Genomic DNA, 18,619 nt, shown 5'->3' with positions numbered 1-18,619 from the left:
TTCCTGCGGTATGTAAAAATAACGGAACATTAACTGAAATACTTCTTTTCAGAAAACAGAATATGTATTAGTGTATGGATTTTTAAAAATCATATTTAGACATGAAAGACACCAGAATAAAATATTTTCATACTCTATGTAATGCACTGCTTTACAGACACATGCTTCGAGATTCACAAAATCACAGTGTTTGCGACTACAAGCTCATTTTCAATGTACTAAAACCATTTTTGGAGGGGTCTACGGATCGAAATTATGTGGGCTTTATAAGTATGTTCACTATTAACTGCAAGTCAGAAGGACATGTGTAAGTGGTTTGTGACTGCAATTACAGTCATAAATGATCAATTATACACTAGTTAGTGTGAATCGTGTTGATGACTTTGGCGAGAGAAAAACATTGGCCGAGAAGGCCCCTGCTTGCTCCCCCGGATGTCTTCTCAGAAGGTGGTTTAGTTTGAGGCAGCAACTGTTCCTTTACCGTACACAGGCTGTTTAAAAATGATAAATAGAAGTGTTTACCGTTTAGAAATTAAAGCAAAGGGGTGAAAGTCGGCCGTTTCTTGCAGGCAACCGTCCCTTCATTTGCAGCAAATCGCTGGAGGTTCGCCATCAGCCACTTGTATTATGGAAATTAATTGGGTAGGTAATTTTGCGAGACTCTGCAAACAGACATTTTGTGATGCAACCTCTAAGCACGAGTTATACAACAAAACAATAGATGGGGATTATGGGTTGCCATGTATCAATGGGGCTGAACAAACTACAGTGAAGATAGCCAGAGGAAAGAAAATGAATGAGATAGACTCAGTCGTCTTAAGTATTTTAGGGGCCCTTGGCAAGACATGTTTGACCTTGGCAAGACATGTTTGACCCCACACCCTCCCCGCTCATAATTTTGTTTGACCTTTTTCTACTAATTAAAGCCAATGTGATGCCAAATAAACGTTGAAAAACGAAGATCAGCCATTCCAACATCCCCAAAATCCTTACAATGCCACTTGGCATAGAGAGAGAGGGACTCAAGGGATGCCCCGTCGAAGGTGCAGGCCCTGGGCAATTGCCCACTTTGCTCATGCCTTAAAAACATCTCTAGATAGACTGAGCAAAGTACAGAAAGCTTACTTTAACTCACGTTCGAGAATTGTGGGGCACAGATATTTCAGGCCGTGCTGCGAGGAACTGCTACACAAGATCTTCCATCTACAAAAGAAGACTATGCAGAGACTAAAGTGTTGCTGTCCAGTCCACTGTAAAGATTGTGTTGTGATAAATGAACCAAGTAGATCTGGTGATATTTCCAAGTAGGTTTATTCTTCAAAGGAAGACCTGAACATCTTCATGCCAGACACAGCTGGACCAACTGCTCACTGATGCCACAGGCATGACATCAACTTAGAACCATCTAAGGCATCATAAGAATGCAACATTCTAATGAGTGAAACATGTGAGTAATGATAAAGTGATGAACCATATAACATATAAATATAACACATCTCCCCCCTTTATCAACACAACGAATATAAAAATAACATGTATTAACCCCTTAAGTGCTGCAGTCGGCAAACCGCCGTCGTCTTTAGCACTATCGTGCCAGTGCTGCGCACGACCGTTGGCCGACGGGCCAGCATTCGTTCTTTGAACGTTCAGCGCTCCTATGAGGTTAATGAACGCTTGAAACATAACAAAAAAAACAAAAGAAAAATCAAGAAACAATCATTCAAATAAGCAGGTAACCTTCTCTCACTGGCATCCCTCAAAATGAGTGAAACACCAGACCCATCTCCCTGCCTTGCAGGCATGGCATCACTATCAGATGCAATTTCCTCATCACAAAGCAAAGGCTCACCACCTTGTTTATTCGAAAATTCCCCATCCTTCATCAGCATCCATGGTGAACACTGTTCATTATCATACCTACCCTCCATTTTTCTCCATGTTTTGTTTTTTCCTTTTGATACAACGCCACCCTCTTCAAATTCCACACTTGCCCATTGGTCAATATAACCCAATTACCTCCAACAGCTTTCACTTTAAACAGTCCTCTGAACTTGTTTACCAAATTGCAATAACCACCAGCTTTTACTTTCACCCAATCTCCAATTTGATAAAAACACTTCTAAATCACAGGCTGTTTGTCACACGGTGAATCACCCTATACAGATTGCTTACGCATCCATGAGGGAAGCAGTTTTGTGCCTGCCTCTTACTCACCACCCCAAAACTCACCACCGTAGGGCACTAACCACCCTAAATAACCCGCACTGGGGCACTTACTTCCCTAAAACAAACTGCAGGGGATACTCACCACCCCAAAATATCACCAACATAGGGCACTAACCACCCTAAATACACCGCACTGGGGCACTTGCTACCCCACAAACTTATCACCATTCCCAAAACTAAACATAAACTGCACTGGGGTACTCACCAGCCCACAAACAGTTCCCTTTTCTTACTAGCTCCCTCAAACATTCCGTTTTTTTGTGAAAAGTTCAGCACAAATTTTGAGTAATATTCCACTAAACCCATGAAGGATCTCAATGAGTCTCTATCATGTGGCACCCTTGCATTTGCAATAGCGCTGACTAGGTTTTCTTTCGGTCTTATGCCTTCTTTAGTGACTAAATGTGCCAAATACTCCACCTCATGTGTTACTCTTCTGGCTATGTGCTTTACAGGGATCGAATCTTCTTTAATTTGATCACATGCTGATAATATATGAACTAGTCTTGGTTCAAATACACCACTAAACCTATCCAACACATCATCCAAATTGTCAGCATTACCTGCATTCACACTCATGTCTGGACATTCCGCTGTGGGGTCTACTTCTTTGCCCTCTCTCTTAGCATCTCACCTATAAAACAGTTTTTTCCCATTTATGCAGCAATTACAACCACTGAGGAAACCCCAACGTACTGAACATTCACAGCAAAGCAATGCTTTTCTGTGGGTTGCTCCCCTACGGCCTTTTGTTGCCATGGAGGTGCCCAAGCGGAGGGACATTCTATGTTCCAGGATCATGAACACAGCAGCTCGCCCATTTCACCCTCACTGATCTTCCAGACATATCCTTGCATCCACCTTGTAGTGCTGTGCACATCCCCTGAGGCTTGACCTGAGTACCAGTTATTCTGCAACTTTTGTTCCCTTTACAAATACGTAACAATTGTCATCACTATGACCCATTTCAAATCCAAACTAACTACACCAGGCATTACAGAACACATGCACCCAAGGAAGTAGGAGTAACCAATAGGTTTTCTAACATTAGGGTCTAACAGCACCCAACCGGACATGCGGTTGATAGCTGCATAAGTAGCAGGTTCCCATCAAGGACCAGGCTACTAATCACACCTCTCTTTCCACCAACTTGTGTGATGATGTTATGGTTCATTAAGACGGCTTTCCACCCGATGTCCACCAGGCATTGCACTGAAGTTGATCAAACAACAACTCATGTATCAGATCTAGTGATAGACTGGACTAGTGCCTAAAGGATTTAAAAATCAGCTACCTGGAGTCCCTACCTCTCGGTAAAGAAGACTCAAACCATAAAGTACCATTCAGCAACTCTCTCAACGGCGACCACTAAATTCTGAGATATAGACCTCTAGAATCTCCCCAGTGAATTCACATAACCACTTAAAGTCTGATGGATAAGTTACTTACCTTCGGTAACGCCTTATCTGGTAGAGACATAATCTAGCCGCAGATTCCTTACCTTTGAACTTCCAGGTGTCCGGCTGGATCCGGAAGATTTTTCGTAGCAGTACCCCTGCGTGCAGGTAGGGGGAGTTGGTCAACTCCGCATGACGTCATCAGCGTAGTGTTCATTGTCGTAGTGACGTCCTGGTTGTCAATATAACAGCCACGCTGACATCAGTACTTTTCACGACTTTCCACGCCAGAAGCGCTGAGCCATGAAGTGACTGACCATGATATGCTAAAAAAAAAAAAAAAATGAACTAGGGCCCTTAAGGGGAACGTCACTGACAGTTAAACCAATTCCGCAGAGCAGGGAGGATGGGTGGGTCGGTAAGGAATCTGTGACTAGATTAGGTCTCTATCAGATAAGGCATTACCAAAGGTAAGTAACTTGTCCATCTGATAGACATCTAGCCGCACATTCCTTACTTTTGAACAGATACCCTAACAATACTAACCCCGGAGTAGGGACTGCAGAACGGTTCAGACCAAAAAAATACTTCAAAACAGGGTGACCAAAAAGGCCCTCTCTGCGAACCTGGGAGTAGTGTCTGGCAAACGTGTGCAGAGACGACCACGTGGCAGCTTGCCAAATATCCGATACAGGAACACCACGCTGGAGAGCCTTGTGTGGCCGCTTTCGCCCTGGTAGAATGGGCCCCAAGCCTTTCAGGAGGCTCCTTCTTTGCTAAGGCGAAACCAATTTTTATGCAGATGATAACCCATCGGGATATTGTCGTCTTCTGGACAGCACGGCCTCTCCTTGCGCCCACATATCCTAGAAATAGTTGATCGTCCACCCGGAACTCTTTTGTTCGATCAAGGAAGAACGACAACGCTCTTTTTGGGTCCAGACGTGAAGACGTTCCTCTTCCTTGGCAGGGTGCAGGGGCATATAGTACGTGGGCAGAGTAACCGCCTGTCCCATATGGAAAGGTGTTATCACCTTAGAAAGAAAAGATGCCCTAGTCAGGAATACTACCTTATTCAGAAAGGTCGTCAGGTAAGGAGGGTTTGAAGAAAGCGCCTGTAGTTTGTGGACTCTCCTAGCAGACCACCAAAATTGCTGTTTTATGGTGAGCAACCGCAGAGGGCAATTATACAGAGGCTCAAACGGTGCACACATCAAGAAGGTGAGCACCAAATTAAGGTCCCACTCAAGCATGATAAAGGGTGAAGGATGAAACAAATGGGTTAGCCCCTTCAAAAATCTTGGAGATCTGAACAAAGATGGCTGATCAGGCAGCCTAAGAATAGAAGAAAGGGCCGAAAGGGAGCCCTTCAAGATGTGTAGAGCAGAGCTCTTCCGGGTCAAAGAAAGTATGAAGAGTAGGACTTCCCATAAGGGAGCAGGTAGAGGGTCAACAGACCGATCTGTACAAGGTTTACAAAATTTGTTCCATCTGCAAGCGTATACTGATTTGGTAGAGGGACACCTGGCTGCCAAGATAACCTAACAGGCTTCAGGAGGAAGGTCAAAAGCTGTCAACTGTTGTGGCTCAATCGCCACACAAAGAGGCGGAGAGTGGACAAGTTCGGGTGGTGGGCCCTTCCCTGCTGCTGCAATGGAAGATCGATGCTCATGTCCAGAAGTTCGGAATACCAAACTCTCCATGCCCAGTCCAGGGCCACAAGAATGACTTGTGCCCGGTCGCTCCTGATCTTCTTGAGCACTCTGGGCAGAAGTGGTATGGGAAGAAAGGCGTATAGGAGGCCTGAGCTCCACTCGCGACAAAAACGCTGCCGAGAGAATGCCGTCTTGGAAACTCCAACGTGCAAAACAGCTGACATTGCGTGTTCTCTTCGGAGGCGAATAGATCTAACCAAAGCTCTCCCCACCGCTGAAAGAGGCCTTGTGCCACCTATAGATGGAGACGCCATTCATGATCCACAAGGCACCTTCAGCTGAGCTTGTCCGCCCTGGCATTAAGAGAACCGTCGGCCAGGTGTTAAACCACCAGGGAAATTCCCTGATGTTCCAGCAAAGACAAAGGGTCCACAACCCCATCCCGCCCTGTTTGTTGCAGTACCACATGGGGTAGTGTTGTCTGTGAACACTTGAACAAGCCCTTATGGATGGCAAAAAGGCTTTTAGTGCCAGTCTGATTGCCCGAAGCTCCAGCAGATTGACATGGAGCTTGGTTTCCGCCGGAGAACACAGTCCTCTGATCCCCACCTCACCGAGATGGCCACCCAAGCCCAGAAGAGATGCATAAATGAAATCATTCATATGTATTTACACATTTGTAAATGAGGCTGTCAACACTAGGTGAGGTTTGTTTAAGTGATCAAGTGACATTTGTGCAATATATACAGGGTGCTCAAAATATATACAAGGGAAAGGTAGGCCAGAATTTTGAGAACAACAATCGCATATGAATGATTTAATTTATATAAAACAAGTGAGTATACAGCAATTTGCATCAAGTGTATTCCCTTTTTTGTCTGGACAATTTAGATACGTATATTTATGATTAGGAAATAATGCATCTACACTAGGCATATGTTAAAGAAATAGTTGAATACCCGACAGAACCATCGTTTTTGTTTACTCATTGGAATTTCAAGTCGCACTGGAGAGCCCGCATGTGCCACCTTTCATGGGTCACTAGCAGGAGTCCATGAGGCCCAACAGCCTCAGAGTCCAAGATAGAGGCTGAAACCTCGATATCATAGCCTGAATATCCTGGACTCGCTGTTCAGGAGGATAGGCCCGAAACTGCACTGTGTACAGAATCGCCCCTCTGAAAAGGAGCGACTGAGAGGGAGTCAGGTGTGACTTCGGCACATTGATATGAATGAAAAAGGATCGCCATTGTCTGGAGGTGGGAGACGACGAGCCCACCTTCTTAAACATTTGTCGAGATAGGGAAAAACTGGGACCCCAGATCTCCGCAGATGAGCTGCGACCACCGCCATCACTTTCGTGAACACCTGAGGGGCACTGGTGAGGCAGAAGGGAAGCACCCTCAACTGAAAGTGCTCGTGGCCCACTGTAAACCACAGGTAGCGACGATGACTAGGCAGGATGGGGACATGAAAGTAAGCATCCTGCAAGTCAAGCGCTACCATTCAGTCTCCTAGGTCCAGGGCAGACAGGACCTGAGCAGGGGTAAGCATTTTGAATTTTTCCCCTCTTGAGGAAGAAATTGAAGGTTCTGAGATCTAAGATAGGACGAAGGCCTCCGTCCTTCTTGGGGACCAGGGAGTAGCAACCACTGCCTACTTCGTGCCCGGGAACCCTCTCTATAGCTCCCTTGGCCAAAAGAGCATTGACTTCCTCGCGGAGTAAGGTAAAGTAATCCTCCATCAGCCGATCGTATGCTGGAGGCATGGAAGGAAGGGTAGTTTTGAAGGGGAGGGAGTAGCCCCTTCGGACTATTTGCAGCATCCACTTGTCTGATGTGATGGTGCCAGTGTTGAAGCAATGGTGTATTCTGCCAACAATGGTGTATTCTGGAGTGTGTTCCAGGAAGATCGGACTAGGATGGTTTTGAGGTGCAGGATGGGATGGTTGCTTGGCTCGATTTCTGGTACCCGGACCCACGAGGCAGGGTGAGCCGCGTCCACGTCCCCACAGAGATTGCTCAGCTTATGGGGCCCTTTGGCCAGAATAGGGTTGGCACGGCTGGTAGTCCCTTCCGTAGCCACGAAAGCAGCGAAAGCTGGATGACGCCATGGGGGCAGTAGTGAGGCCCAAGGACTTTGCCGTGGTCCGCGATTCCTTGAAGCGCTCAAGGGCAGTATCCGCCTTGTCTCCGAAGAGACAGGCATGTCCAGGAGGTTGACTTGGACATTCCCCGAAATACCAGATGTTCTCAGCCAAGCGTGGCAACGAACTGTCCCTGTCGTGGAAATCACTCTATCTAGCGAGTGTGTCGTGTCCAAGCCACATCGGAAGGTGAACTTAGCTGCGTCTCTCCCATTGGATATAGCTTGGGAGAATACAGCCCGGTCCTCCTCCGAGACTCGGGGCAGCACCTGCGCAACCATATCCAATAGAGAATGGGAATAACGGCCCAAGAGGCATGCAGTGTTCACCAACCACAGCGCTAGGCTGGTGGAAGAAAAAACCTTCTTCCCAAAGTTTTCCAGCCTCTTGGATTCCCTGTCCGGGGTTACAAAAGGGAATGTGCCTCGGGATGTGAAAGCTTGGACTATCAAGCTTTGGGGGTGCAGTGGGTGGTGAGGAAAAGTGGATCCCCCAGTGCGGGGGATGGTGGCGGGCGATTGTCCTATTCACAGGAGCCCCTGTGCTGGGTGTGGACCATGTCCCCAGACAGACATCTGTCAAGGCCTCATTAAAAGGCAGTAGGGATTCTGAGCTTGAAACCTCAGGCTGCAGTACCTCTGTCAAGATATTAGTCAAGACCGCCACTGCAGAAAGTTGTAGGTCAAGGACCTCCGCAGCTCTATGCACCACAACAGCAAATGTTGATCCCTCCCCTGTAGCCAGGATAGCAATGGAAAGCATGCCAGAATCTGGGGAGGTGTCCAGACCACTGGCATCACCCAATTCCTCAAACCAATCTAAGTCTTGCGGAGGCGGAATTTCTAAGGGGTCCGGCTCCCCCTCCCAATACTCTTTCTCCATTCCTACCACTTCAGAACTGGGCAGAAAAAAACAGCATGGAGCCATAAGGCTCTGTCGGCGCCGGTCTTGGCATCGGTGGATGCCCGACGGGCTCCGTGGTGTCGTCAGGAATGAGGATCGAGGAGGCGCTGCTAGTCGGTGTCAAGGACCTCGGCGCCGGGCGCAATACAGGGAAGGTTGCTGTGGAGGTGCGACCTGCGTCGAGCCGGACCAAGGAACAAATCCGCTCGGAGGCCTTGCGGTCGAAGCCACCAGAGCAGGAACCACGGGGGTTGTTATTGTCATTGTTATTTTTGATTTGTAGCGCGCTCAATCCCCTACAGGCCTCTAAGCGCTCGGGAATCGATGGTAAACAACAACTTTGACAATACAGAGGGCATCCACTAGCCTAGGTGGCTCATAGGGCTCTCCTAAATAACAACGTTTTCAGCCCCTTTCTGAAACGTAGGAGGTTTCCTTCCTTACGTAGTGGCTCAGGTAATGTGTTCCATAGGTGAGGAACCAGCACCGAAAAGGCTCTTCCGCCCTTGGTGGCAAGTTTGTACCGAGGGCAGACTAGTAGCTGAGAGTCTGAGGATCTAAGAGCTCTCTTTGGGCTAAACACTGCCAGACGATCTTTAATGTATGCGGGCGCCATGCCATAGATGGCTTTATGGGCTATGCACAAGTTTTTAAATTCCACTCGCTCCTTGATAGGGAGCCAATGGAGACTTTGTAGCAGGGGGGATGCTTTAGTGCGTCTTGGCAGTCTGAAGATAAGACGGGCAGCGTCATTCATCACCACCTGTAGCCTATTTGTCAGGGTTTTTGGTAGGCCAAGGTAGAGGGCATTTCCATAATCTATACGTGAGATCACAGTGGCTGCGACGATGGAACGTAGCATAGATTGGGAAATGATAGGCACTAATTTCCGTAACTGTCGGATAATATTAGTACAGCTGCCCACTACTGAGGAAATTTGGTTGACCATAGAGAGGTCACAGTCCAATTTGATCCCCAGGCTCTTCACGTTCAGGCTGGGTTTTGGGGCTGGACCTAGCTCTGCGGGCCAGTAGAGGTCACACCATGGTGAGGTGGCAGATGAAATCACCAGGACCTCAGTCTTATCAGGGTTGATTTTAGGAGGTTTCCTGTCATCCACTGGACCGTGTGTCTCAAGATATTCTGAGTGTGGAGTTGGGCGGCGTTTGTATTGTCAAATCTCAGCAGCAACTGCGTGTCATCAGCATAATTGTATACTGTGCAGCCCATACTCGCCAGGGAGGCAATCAGAGGCTGTAAGTATAAATTAAACAGCAGTGGGGATAGGGCCGAGCCCTGAGGCACCCCACATTCTAACTCTCCCACTGCGGAGATTTCTTCTCCATCATCTGAGCTTGCAGGGCCCAAAGGCAGCCCAAATATGATGCACATGGCATCATAAAGTTCCTTAAGTTGAGCGGGGGTCGCTCCCCGCCCGGAAAGGGAGGAAAACGCAGAGCCGATCCAGGCACCCACTCTTTGTAGCGTGGCCTTGAGCACAGAGGTTCCTCCGCCGCGTCACATAACAGGTGGGGAAGGGCGAAGTCCAAGCAGTGCTTTTTGTGGTGCCTCTTACCCAACTTCAAATCGCCAGAGAGGTGTTTGGACCTTCCGCTTAACCGGGATCGGGATTGAGACCGGCGAGGTGACCTTCACGGGGCAGGATGCCAGGTCACGAGAAGCTTTAAGGAGCGCTCCCTCAAGGCCTGGCAGTCAGACCATGACTTGAAGTCGTGGTTGTGTTCCAGACACCACAGACAAACCAAATGGGGGTCCATAACAGACAAGGCAAGGTGACACGCGTCACAATGTTTGAACCACGAGATCTTCTTACTTGACATCCTAACACACCAACGGAGTCATCAAAAGTAAAAAAAAGTCGGTCAAAAAATGACAGGGGGCAGCTCTCTTCAACAGATTGGCGCTGGCTGTCACGGAAAGAAAAGAACTGATGTCAGCGTGCCAGATTGGCAGTTATATTGACGACACATACGTCACGAACATAACGAACACGGCGTCTCGCAGAGTCGATTGACGCCACCTACCGGCATGCAGGGGTACGGCTATGAAAATTTTTCCAGATCCAGCCTGACGCCTGGAAGTTCAAAGGTAAGGAATCTGCGGCTAGATGTCTATCAGATTTAGAGTTTGGTGGAAATATTCCATCACAAATGTGACAGCTACCCCATCCAACGTATTAAAAGTGCATTATATCCTGAACCACTTGTACTAAGGCAAACAGGACACAAGTCACTTTTGAGACAGAGTACAGGTCCGCCAAACTCTGAATCAGGCCTGAGTTCCTGGGATGCTAGTCACTGAATAATATCACCAAAACATGTCAGTGCTTACATATACAACTTTGCCCTGTAAAATCAGCTCAGTGTTCCAAATCTGGACGAATATGCCCAGACATGGGTCTCATGCACACTGTATCACTAGAACCAAGCTATACTTGGCTGATGAACTCTAACTAGGGCGAAACCGGTCCTGGGTTGCTTATATTCCGGTTCAGAGAGGACCTTGCTTCGCATTTCAGGCTGGAATGTTCCCATTGGTCAAGACTAATTTGGATATGTCTGGGTCCAAACTGAGGTGGCATTGTGTGCAAAACAACAATAGACTGGGATACGGTCCAAGTGATTACTAGTGGCCAGAATAAATTCAAGCATTCCATCCATCACCTTTTGTATACTTTGGTGAGGGTTAAATAGGAAAGCCTTTACACCGGAGGTCCACCAGACAAGGTGCTAAAGTTGATCAAATGACAAATCATGTATCTGATCCAGTGATCGTAGACTTTACAGCTCCCTAAAGGATTCGAGAATCAGCTACCTGGAGAACCTACATCTCTCTAAGAGGAGACTCAAACCTGTAAGTACCATCCAGCAAATTCTCTCTACTGCGACCACTGCGACCACTAGATTCTCAGACATATGCTTCTAGAATTTCCCCAGTGAATTAATCTAACCACTAAGGCATCATTTAGAGTTTGGCATACAGGTATTCCATCACAAATATGATAGATATCCCGTTCTCCTCAGTAAAAGTGCATTATATCCAATGCCCTTGTAGTAAGGCGGACTGGACATTTGTCACTTTAAAGACATTATCCAACAAACTCTAAATTAGGCCTCAAGTTTCCGGTGTGCTAGGAACTGAGAACTCTCACCAAGATGTGTCAGTGACTAAATACATAACTTTCCACTGAGGAAAAAAAAAAGACAGCTAAGCGCCCCAAATATGGACTACAAGCTATCCACACAAATTTGTGCCCAAAGCCTGGCGATTTTGAAAGAGAGGTTCATTGAGTCCAATTGTAGACTCAACCTTACCTTTCGGAGGGAGACAACCGATATTAAAACTTCAATGAGCCATGCTATTTAATGAACACCAAGACACTATTTTACATTGTGAAGCATTTGTGATGTTTTGACAAAAACAAAACTGCAACAAAACTCAGAGCCATTGGACATAAACATTGAACGTCATCTGACTAGCGTGATAAGACTGTCCAACACCTTTAAAAAATTAGTTTTCTATACAGAATCAGTGATATCCCAGAACACCCCAACACTGAGAACTTTGTAGAGAATGCAACACAAGTGATTCAAAATGACCATGAAGGGGACCCATAAACAAGCAAACCCCATTCAAAGTAGAAGTGATAGCTACTATGTTGCTTTACATTTAAAATATCCTGAAAAAGAAAATATTTAAGTCATCTCTCCAGAACCACAGGCAATAAGAATTTCCAGTTTTCACCACTATTTCCTATTTTAACTGTATTACTTGTATAGATGTACCCGAGTGAGCACTGTACTAATACCAAGGGCCGTTAATAGTCCCCAGCTTCTTTTAGATGTTTTTTATAATTTCATGGGAGGCCTCGCTCATAAAAGAAACTTACAAAAATCAAATGGACTTAGGCCTTAGAAATGTGAAACCTATGACCTTTTTGGGGATGGGGGGGGGGAAGGGTGGGGAGAGAAATTAATTGAGTGGGGTGTTTTAATTATCCGAGGCTTTCTTTTGATCAAAACCTAACCTGACAGACTACACCAATCTAGGGCCACTCATACTCAAAGAGCTGTGGAGGAGGTGTTCTCATTTGTGAGAAGGCTGGCCACAAACCAATCAAAGAACTGACGGATATTTAACAGAGTAACTGTGTTTCTGTGGCGGCTTATGGGGCAGGAGTCTGGGACTATAAAGATCCTGGGCCAATTCAGTAGGTAGAATATAAATGCGCTTGTAGCCTATTGCCCAACCCCCAACCATGCTCTGCCTTTATGCGCCTATCAGAGCTGGGCTTAACACCTGTAGGATACAGGATAAAGCTGGCACCACTACTCTTATGGCTGAGGATTTGGTGGAACCCTAATGCCCAACTCTCTAAGGAAGTACTGGGGGACTGCCTTTCTCTGGATAATGCTGTAAATCTACCCTAGATTGGATGTATAAAAAAAAATAATTCCTATAGGTGGGCCTGCAAGAGTACATGGAAAACCCAGCAGTTATTGACTCGAGGGCTATTTCTAGGGTAAAAGAGGCATTTCGGTATCGGCAAGACAAAGCCCACCAGGCAGTTTTTGATAATTTACTTGTAAACTGCACCTTAACCCAAATATTCCGGCACAGGGGTGTGAGCCTCATCTCCCCTTGTATCCGAATTGGAACGTTAAGACAGCAATTTAGTCTTTTGCATCCGATAGTTGCTTTCCCCAGAAATATTGTCTGGGGAGAACCATTACCTCGATGCCCAGGCAATTATACTGACACTCAAAGCACTTCATTGTATTTTGTACTCTGTATGCTCATGCTAGGTAGCGATTTCTGTGCCCTTTTTTTTGCGCCTTTAATATGAGCTCTCATAAAGCAGGCTTTTGAGCGATAACCAAACTTGGAGAACTGAGAAGATTTGCATGGCAGTGGGAAATTATTCCGCATTTCACTGGGGGTTAGAAACAAATATGGCTCAACACAACTACCCCAACCTTATCATATTCGTAGGTTAGGAACTGATCTAATTTTTTTTTTACTCTTTTACAATTGTTTGTTCTCAGTCGGAGATCCATCGGCCCTTTTATTTATGTTTGATGTATCTTATCATCATTGGTATGCACCCTATGTAGTATCTTTCTTGAAAATAACCGTATTACACCCGGATTAGTCCTGAACCTTGTAATGCTGTGCTATTTATTTATTAAAGGTTATCATCTGTACTTTTATAGCCGTATTTGCCCGAATCAAGTTTTGTGACTGACTGAGTGAGCACTGACCTCTCTGACGTGGTAACTTTAGAGTTCATAATGTATCTAAAACCAACTTTTTTTATATCAACTCTCTCAGTAAGCCTCATTAACATACGTGGTGTGGTCGACCATTACTCCTCTAGAGAATCTAGAGAAATAAGGGAACATTTGGCATACTTTGAGAGCAGAACACATCTGACAACTAGGTTGATGCTGAAGGGGGAGAAAAATTAGGGGAATGACTGAGGACACTGCATTGTAGACATTATAGGCATAAGAATATGATCGACTTTTGCAAGTGTGCTTGTTATGAAAGCATCTCTGGCAGTTTGGACGGACAGAGGGTTGGAAAACCTGGCATATTCTCAAAATGAAGAGAAGCTTCTTACAGTCTTCACCATAAAAGGTTCGAAAACATGCAGAAGCACTATACACCTGTTTTGTTATTCCGAAAGTTCCTGAGGAGAAAGAACTTGTTGACTAGGGTTGTTATCGTTTTGTTTCAGGCCTCTGAATTATGTGATGCTTGTTCTGATGAATACCTCATTCAAAACCGCAGTTTGTGCTCTTAGGTTGGCTCATGACTGAGGAGCTCACTGGAATACCTGGACTCTTTATATATTGTCTTAGGAAACCTCGGTATAAGATAATACATTGTTTATCTCAACTAGAAACTCCAGTTTTGGGACCCTCGGTCGGACACCATTTACTGTGTGTGACTAGTGCGCCAATAATTTGCATTCATCTTGGGAGAGAGGAGCGCCACAAAACATAATTTGAAGGACCAGGCTCAATCACCACTGGCAAACAAAAATATTGTAACCTTCCCACTATTTAAAAAGGTTGAATCCCCCTAATTTAAATGGATCTTGGCGATATTCTGGAAGGATTATTACAAAATAATCTATGCCAAGGACAAAAAGAAAGTAACCGAGGTCCTCAAAAGGTAAGCAAAATTAAGTAGTGGTTAAGAATGAATTTAAAATCAGTCACAAACACTCCAGCGCCGACACGCTTTCCAGTGGCTCATAGAATTAAAATCCAGCAGCAGTCTGGTCAGGAATGCTAGAATCTGGGCATCTAGACCAAATCGGAAGCAGTACTATAGAGTATCAGTGTCCGAATTCCAGATCTGAGTATGTAGCCCAGTTTATCTGCCTTCAAAAGTGCCTTAAAGGCGAGATCATGACATAGTTTTGTCTCACACCAAAATAAAACAAAACGGTCCTTTCCCTTTTAAGACCACAAAAGATCCCCCTTAGGACCTAGTTTAAGCCATGTCATTCATGTCAACCTATTGGCTAAGGAATGTGGATGAAATGTGACAGTTAAGGTGATCTCGCTAAAATAAATGAAGAATAACTGTTAGGAGAGAGGCGCAGGTGTGTAGAAAGGTTGACCCTATCCTTTTTAGAAAGTGGACTACAATTAAAACATGAACGTCAACCCCAAAATGAGGGCACGATGAAAGGTATGCATAGCCTGAAATTTAGCATGATTGTTCGTCATCCCAAAACTTGACAGGATTCTCAAAGAACAGTTTCCATCTCAGACAACTCTCTAGCACTAAGAATCATATGTAAAGCAACAAGTTAGAGCTATATAAACAAATCAAATGACTTGTCCAAAGAAACTTCACTGTAACCCTGCCACCTTTATCCGAGGACAACCCCAGGAAAAAAAAAGGATCCGATTTTATGCGGGTCTTCTAACAGCCCGAAGCCATGAATAGTCAGAGTAATCCTTTTTTTAGGGGAAACAACTGCACCACCCCTTTGCAGGACAACCATTATATGAGCTTCTGTAATGTTTGCAGCACTTAAGGCTAATCAACATATCATGGCATGAATACCCAAATAATCTCTTTCAGGAGAACCTGCTTTGTCTTTCCTAGAAGACTTCATACACCCAATAGTGTTACACCACTGTGACCACATCATCTAACACTGAATGTTACAACCCAATACAACAACCACCCATATGTAATACACAACAGTGCCCACCCTCTCCCCGAATAACCAGTGTAGCACACTCTCTTTACTGACCCTCTCCCCGAATAACCACAGTGTAGAACACTCTCTTTACTGACCCTCTCCCCGAATAACCACAGTGTAGCAAACTCTCTTTACTGACCCGGCGTGATCTTGCGCAGCCCCAGCACGTACTCTGGGGAGATGAGGCTGTGCCCCGTGCCTGGCTCTGCACCTCCTGCCTTCACTTTCATGGCTTCCGGAGTCCTTAGAGTGTCTGTGCCGAGAGACGAAGAAGCCATCCTCCAGAGGGAGGCACCTGCGGCGCCCGCCCGCGCTGAAACCACAACGACGACCACTGTATCCGCCCGCCTGCGTGACAGTGAGAGAGGTCTAAGGGGTGAACCACACAGACAACTACTATCTCTGCCCGCCCACGTGTCACTCGAGAGGTACCGGCGTGGAGAAACCTAATGACAAATGTTGTCAATGTCCGCCAGAACCCCAGCGTCGTTGTAGGTGTCTTTCCGTGTTGAAAGAAGAGAACAATCTGCTTCCGGCCAGATCCGTGCGATTATACGAAGATACGAAGTATGCCAGCCCACCCTGCTCCCTTGGACGGCAACCCTCGGCCTCTGCACAGCACCTAGTCTGTCACCTAACGGTTCTCAGTTCCTCTCTAGAGGATGCGTCTTGATGATCATACTCTTGATGACAGGTTATGTCACCGCGCCTGCGTAGAATGGTGCCCTCACCTTGTAGTCCCCATGATGGGCGGAGTCGCGCGTCCCAATGGTGGCCATGTAAAAGTCAGGCGTAAACCCGTATTTTATTTATTTATTTATTTTATTTATGCATTTTTATATAGCGCGGACTTTACTCGAAGGCGTCAGAACGCTTCACATTAGGAACAGAAATGAAACATAATGAGAAACATTACAAAAGAGCAGATTACTAAAACATACGTTACTTACATAAGGTAATAGTGACAATTGTGAGCAAACAAAAACATGAGGTAGTAAAAATTGTGAGCAACCAAAAATACATGAGGTAGTAAAGGTAATAGTGACAATTGTGAGCAAACAAAATACTTGAGGTAGTAAAAATTGTGAGCAACCAAAAATACATGAGGTAGTAAAGGTAATAGTGACAATTGTGAGCAAACAAAATACTTGAGGTAGTAAAAATTGTGAACAACCAAAAATACATGAGGTAGTCAAAAGTGCACAAGAGGAAAAGTGACAAGTGTGCAGTTATAAGAGAAACAGAGTATAATTTGAGGTATGATACTGCAATAAGTGCTAGGCACAAGAACAGGCGTTACGTAGGCAAGGTGGCACTCGTGCAAGTATCAAAGGTAAAAACATGTGAGAGGTAGCAACCGTGTGTTACAAGGGCAAAGTGTTGTGTGCATGTTAGAAAAGGGCACCGAACACAAGTACATGGAGAATACTGCAAAAAGGCAGACACTCCCACCACAGGAAAACACTGGGAAGGCACTCCCATGGTCATGGAAAGTAGAAAATATCAGAAGTGGGAAGTCTTCCTCCAAATAGCAAGAGGACGTGAATTACTTTTGGAGATGTCTCTGGAGGAGGAGAACTTTGAGGTCCCTTTTGAAGCCTGGGAGGAGGCGGTGGTCCGGAGCTCAGGCGGAAACGAGTTCCAGATTCTCACTGCGTTGCCTGAAAAGGATTGGGCCATTGTTCTTTCCTTCTTGAAAGTGGGAGGTTCAAGCAGTAGATTCTCGGCATTGCGTGAAGGTCTAGAGCCTCCAGAGAGTTTCAGTTTATTCGCCAGGTAGCGGGGAGAGGAGGAGTGCAAGGCTTTGTGGGTGATACAAGCGGTCTTGTAGATAGCTCTAGCCTCGAAGGGAAGCCAGCGGAGGGTGGATAACATCGGTGTGATGTGATCGCTTCTTTTGGCCCCATAGATGAAACGAGCTGCTGAATGAAAGACAGACTTAAGTGGGGACAGGTGATATTTGGGGAGGCCAGTAAGAAGAGAATTGCAGTAGTCTAGTCTGGAGAGGACCAGCGATTGCACCAGGGTTATAAGGTCCTGCTCCGGGAAGAAGCGACGGATTCCCCAAAGAAGGCGCAGTTGGTAGCGAGCAGATTTTGCAATAGAATTGATGTGGGGAGTTAGATTGAGTTTTTTGTCTAGAATGACACCAAGGGATTTTGCGCTGTCGACAATGATGGGTTTATTGTTTAGTAGATTCATCTGATCCATCCATGATTGAACCGGGGGAGGAGAGAGTGAGGAGGAGAAGAGGAGGAATTCAGTTTTGGAGGGATTCAGAATCAATTGATGAGATGACATCCAGTTTTGAATGGAGTCAAGAGTAGATCTTAGGATGGAGAGATCATGAGTGGAGGCAACCTTGAGGTAGAGTTGAGTGTCATCTGCATAGAGATGATAGTGAATCCCGGATTTGCTTAGGAGGTTTCCCAGTGGTTCTAAGTAGAGATTGAACAGTGTGAGTGCAAGTATAGAGCCTTGGGGAACACCTTGACCCACCGCCACAGGAGAAGAAAGACTGTTCGCTATTTTGATCATTTGAGATCTGTCAGAGAGGAAGGATGCAAACCATTTAAGCACAGTGCCCTCCATGCCCATTCTCTGTTGAAGAATATTGAGGAGGGTGTTGTGATTAACAGTGTCGAAGGCTGCGGAGAGGTCAAGAAGAATTAGCAGACAGGACCCCCCTGAGTCGAGTAACCAAAAATACATGAGGTAGTCAAAAGTGCACAAGAGGAAAAGTGACAAGTGTGCAGTTATAAGAGAAAACAGAGTATAATTTGAGGTATGATACTGCAATAAGTGCTAGGCACAAGAACAGGCGTTACGTAGGCAAGGTGGCACTCGTGCAAGTATCAAAGGTAAAAACATGTGAGAGGTAGCAACCGTGTGTTACAAGGGCAAAGTGTTGTGTGCATGTTAGAAAAGGGCACCGAACACAAGTACATGGAGAATACTGCAAAAAGGCAGACACTCCCACCACAGGAAAACACTGGGAAGGCACTCCCATGGTCATGGAAAGTAGAAAATATCAGAAGTGGGAA

At 45.7% G+C, this 18,619-nt stretch overlaps 1 protein-coding gene across 1 annotated transcript in view; it reads right to left on the bottom strand.

Moving 5' to 3' along the window:
* The window catches only part of UNC119 (unc-119 lipid binding chaperone), a 406,449-nt gene extending 390,161 nt beyond the window's left edge, over positions 1-16,288 (bottom strand). Inside the window, exon 1 of the mRNA XM_086955162.1 lies at positions 15,715-16,288. Coding sequence (XP_086811288.1) covers positions 15,715-15,853 — 139 coding nt within the window. The 5' untranslated portion in view covers positions 15,854-16,288. The remainder of the gene's footprint in view (positions 1-15,714) is intronic.
* Between the last annotated feature and the right edge of the window lie 2,331 nt (positions 16,289-18,619).

This window comes from Lissotriton vulgaris, chromosome 2_1, assembly GCF_964263255.1.
Source record: "Lissotriton vulgaris chromosome 2_1, aLisVul1.2, whole genome shotgun sequence".
Classification (NCBI taxonomy): domain Eukaryota; kingdom Metazoa; phylum Chordata; class Amphibia; order Caudata; family Salamandridae; genus Lissotriton; species Lissotriton vulgaris.
This window is presented reverse-complemented; position numbering and strand designations above follow the sequence as displayed.